The following is a 4,788-nucleotide window of genomic DNA, read 5'->3' as shown; positions in this document are numbered from 1 at the left end:
TGTTTATTGAGTGTCTGTTATGTGCCAGCCCCTGTTGCAGGCACTTGGGATTCACCAGTATACAACTGAAACAAAGACCCCAGGCCTTGGCTAGCTAACATTACAGCAGGGGACAGGCAATAAACCAGCAGTGTAGTAAATTAATAAATTCCACAGCCTGGGGAAGGCAGAAAGTATATGGAGGAGGGGAATTGAGCATGAAAATGGAAATTGAGAGTGCCAGAGAGTAGGGTTGGCTTGGATATGTGATTTTTAAACTGTCAGGTAGGCCTTGTGGAGGAGACAGTGACAGAAACCTAAGAGGCAGGAAGGAAGTTGGTCATATAGGTACCTGGGGGAAGAGTATGACAGGCAGGGGAACTGCACATGCAAATTCCTTAGGGAGCCCAATGCCTGGTGAGGAGAGGAGAGGAGCTGATCATGCAGGGCTCTGTGGACCATTGTAGGCACTTCTGGCCACTGCAGGGTTTGAGCAGAGGTGGGACACGATCCAATTTCTGATTTCAAAGGCTTGCTCTGGCTGCTGTATTGAGAACAGAATGTAGTGAACAGATATAAAGCACAGAAACCTGACAGGGGTACTGCAATAACTCAGGTAAGAGCTGATGGCAGCTTGGACCCAATGGTAGCAGTAAGGAGAGAAGTGGTGTGAAGTGGCTTAATTCTGGCCATACTTTGAAAATAGAACCAACAGGATCAGTTGATAGGCTGGATGGAGTGTAAGAGAGAAAGAGAATGTTTCTGCAGTGTTTTTTTTTAAGTCTAAACTACATACTTAACTACATATTTCAATTCATCTGAATGTGTCTAATTCTTTCTTTCCCCATCTCTTTCTCTCTGCATTAAGCCATCTGAGGGCAGATGTTGTGCTGTATTTACCTTTACATTCCCAAAGCCTACTGCAGCATTCAATAAATATTTGCTGACTAAATGAACATTAAGCATGGCAGATGTGAATTCACACTGGATCCAATACTGTCTTCATCATCTCCTTACTAAGATAGGTTTTTGCATCAAGCATGAAAGGCCTGTTGCTGATGTTTGTAGAGAGGTGAGGTCAGATCTCCAATCTAAGAGTTCAGGCTTCCACATGCTGGTCTCCTTTTCATGGCTGTATTAGTTTTCTATTACTGATGTAACAAATTACCACAACCTTAGAGACTCGACACACATTTGTAACATCAACTTCCCATGGGTTAGGAGTCCAGGCACATGGGGCCTCTGCTAGGTTCTCACACGGCTACCATCAAGGCATCAGCCACACTGTGTTCTCATCTGGAGGCTGGACTGGGGAAGATTCTGCTTCTGATTCAGGTTGGGGGCAGAATTAATTTCTTCGTGATAGCAGGACTGAGAGCTCCAGTTTTTTGCCGGCTGTTGGCTGGAGGCATCCCATTGCTCTGAGAGGCCACCTACAGGTCTTGGCTCTATTAGCTTCCTCAGCAATTTTGCCTACTTCATCAAACCCACAAGGAGAGTCATCAGTCTGTCAAGATGTTTCATATAACTTAAAGGAATCATAGGTGTGATATCTCAGCACCTTTGCTTTATTCTATTAGTCAGAAGCAAGCCACAGATACAGCTCACACTTAAGGGGAAGGAATTACACAAAGGCATGACCATTAGGACATGGAAATCATTGGGGATCACTAAGGGTCTGTCCACCACAAGGACTCTCATCTTCAGAATTTTTGCCCTCTTTCCCAACAGCTCTGACACAGTGTTAGTTCTGGCTAGACCTTGCTGTCCAACATGGTAGCCACTAGCCCTGTATGTGACTAGTGTGACTGAAGAGGTGACTTTGAATTTTAAAAAATTTAATGAATTTAAACTTAAATTTAAAAGCTGATAATCAGTTATTGGAGAAATTTTTGTGTCTTTGGAACAGTGTGGGTATGTGGATCTAATTTTTCAACTAAATTTTGTGAAATCTAGTTACTGATCAAGTGTTTCCACTAAAAACTTAGGGTTCAAATTTAGATGTACTGTTAATTATAAAATTGACATGAGATTTGAAAGGCTTAGTATAAAAAAATGAAGTATCTCGTTAATCATTTTTATACGGATTACATTTTGAAACGGTATCATCCTGTATCTACTGGGTTAAGTAAAATACATTACTAAAAATATTGTCATGTTTTTGTTTAACGGGTTACCAGAAAATTTAAAGTGACATATGCAGCTTGTATTCTACTGCTGTAACAAAATGCTGAGGGTCCTGAGGGTGGGAAAGACACACCACCAAAGGCAGCAAATAATCAATGCCTGATGGATGCCAAACGACAAATACCTCAAGGCTCAGAGGAGGGAAAGGCGGGGACACCCAGCAACTCCGCAAATCCGCAGGAGGAGGCCAGATGCACGAATCCTTAGGAGTCCTGCGGCCTCGTTGCCCCGCACGCCCCGCCCCGCACGCTCCGCCCCGCGCCCCTCCGTGAGCGCGCTGCGCCGTTTGACCCCTTCACCGCGCCGTAGGTCGTGCCGCACGCCGGGCGGCTGCAATGCCGGACGTATCGGAGAGGACGCTACAGGTGTCGGTGCTGCTGGCCTTCGCCTCCGGAGTGCTGGTGGGCTGGCAGGCGAACCGGCTGCGGAGGCGCTACCTGGACTGGAGGAAGCGGAGGCTGCAGGACAAGCTGGCGATGACTCAGAAGAAGCTGGACCTGGCGTAAGCCCCAGCACCGCGGCCCCCGCGCGGCCACCTCGCTCCGCGGCGCGGGGGCTCGGGTGCAGGCGGCCTGAGTCAGGCTCATCTCACTCCACCCGCCGCGCCCGGCTCCTCTTGGAGTGTCGGTGAGCGCTGCTTGAGTTGCCCTCAAAGGGGAGAAGACTTTGGGGCCCACGGATATCTTAGGGTGGGAGGGCTTCTGGATAGCTCCCAGGAGGTGATTCGCTCTCACCGACGCGGGAAAGAGGAGGGAGTTTTGTTTTCCCTAACAACTTGTACTTTGGTGTCGTAGCTAAGTTCTCTGCGTGTGTTTAACGGGAATGTCTTACCACGTGAAATGGCGTTGCACCTTCAGAACGTTAAACTTAAAAACAAAATACTGTAAAGAAAGAGGAGAAAAGAAAATGGGCCGTAGAGTTGTACTTGCACCTCTTTACCCCTTATTTTTTTCGATGATATCCTGGGTAGCACCATACATCTTTGCGTTCATGTTTTCTAATCCCCAGTCTGAATTCCTTTGTCACGGGCAGGGCAGCCGGTAAGATGAAAAGGGCATGAATGGTCCGAAAGTCAGGAGCCTTGCCTAGAGGCCTAGATTTATGTTAGAGCTGTGCAAATTTTCAGGGTCTCAGTTTTCTTATCTGTAACATCAGATCTTATGGTTCACGATTTAACTCCACAGTAGAATAATTTGAAGTTAACGATTGTGTATTTCTAATTTTTTTTTCTGTTTCCAATAGCATGTTGAAGATGGATGGACAGCACTGGACAGAAATAATTTCTCCTCGCACTTTATGAATCAATTTTATTTTTAAAATAAAAATATAAACATCTCTGAACCTTTTATCAAAAGGAAAAGGAGTATCTTGCTTGTCTTGCAGCTTATTGCATCAAGAAATCTGGATTCTCAAAACTGATGTTGATGTAATAGTGATTTTGAGCAGGTGTCTTCTTAAGCAACCTATGCCAGTTCTTTTGTGGGACAACCTATAAAGTGGAGTTAGCTTAGAGACTGTTATCAGTCCTTCTGGTCACCTGTTTTACTGGACCTATTTAGGAAACCCAGGGGCTATGTAAAAATAACTGAGGCAAGAATGATGTATGTAAAACCTTTGTACTTCTGAGAGTGACAACATATTCCAGGTGCAGAGTATAAGCTTTATTGGCAAAAATTTCATTTGTGTGTCATGATGGAATATGCATGTGAAGTAGAAACCCTCTTGAAGAGATCTTAGTGATAAAGTCCAACTATATCTAAAAAGAAAGTGACCAGGTCCCTGGTTATTTTTTGCAAGAGATGTTTTTTAGAATATTGCCCTTGCTTATTCCTATAAAGATTAATTTTATGTCTCAGCAAATTTAACAGCAGCTCCATATTAAGGAAATTCAAAAAAGTTGTTTCCACAGAAAGCTTTTTTTTTTTCCTCCCCATTTTACCGGGAATGTTACACTTTATTATTTCCAACTTTATTTTCATTCTGTGAATGCAGGGACTGAAATGTTAATTCTTAAGGTTCATCCCATATGGGGATGAGTACCCTGAAGTATCCTACTCACCGTTTGTCATTGAGACTGTGAGCCAGGGGGGGTCTCAAGGCACATGCTGCCTGGAAATGTTATGATGTGTCCTGTTAAGCATCTGGTTTATAACCACTTATGGCTGTTTGGTTCTGTTCTTGTGCCATGTTCCTGGTGGACCCGGTCTTCTCAGTGTTGATTCTTTTCCCATTGTGTGCAGCACCCTGACACCCTCATCTCCCTCTGCTGTCTCACCTGCCACCCCTGCCCCTCTGGGCATGTGCTACTCACCCTGAGTCCTGTCTAGGTCCTCTGTGATCTTTAGCCACCCCGTACCACTCTTAGTTGTCCCCTATAGCCTCTTCACACTGCTCATGTGTCCCCAGCCCTGTGGTGGGTCACTCCCTGGGACAGCTCCTCAATCACTTTTTCTCTTCTTGCCCTCTGCCCTCTGCCTGGTTTTTTTCCCTGAGGATATTGTCTTACATGGAGATGTTAACTTTTTTCATGTTAGCCAGAATTGGCAATGAGGAAGTTGGGAGCCAGAGATTATGATACCCATGGTATAACCTGGAAATGACATGACTCATTGACAGACATAT

General features: G+C 45.0%; 1 protein-coding gene across 1 annotated transcript; it reads left to right on the top strand.

Annotated features, from left to right (window-relative positions):
* Positions 1–2,465: 2,465 nt before the first annotated feature.
* Positions 2,466–3,529, top strand: MTLN (mitoregulin). Its single transcript, XM_036924126.2, has 2 exons — positions 2,466–2,793; positions 3,409–3,529. The coding sequence occupies exon 1, from the start codon at positions 2,502–2,504 to the stop codon at positions 2,670–2,672; it is 171 nt and encodes a 56-aa protein (XP_036780021.1). The 5' UTR covers positions 2,466–2,501; the 3' UTR covers positions 2,673–2,793; positions 3,409–3,529.
* Positions 3,530–4,788: the final 1,259 nt, after the last annotated feature.

This window comes from Manis pentadactyla, chromosome 2, assembly GCF_030020395.1.
Source record: "Manis pentadactyla isolate mManPen7 chromosome 2, mManPen7.hap1, whole genome shotgun sequence".
Taxonomy (NCBI): Eukaryota; Metazoa; Chordata; class Mammalia; order Pholidota; family Manidae; genus Manis; species Manis pentadactyla.
The sequence above is the reverse complement of the archived record's forward strand: the minus strand, read 5'-3'. Positions and strand labels throughout refer to the sequence as shown.

Coding starts and splice junctions, on each gene's coding strand:
- MTLN (XM_036924126.2), top strand. CDS start 2,502: ATGCCGGACGTATCGGAGAGGACGCTACAGGTGTCGGTGCTGCTGGCC.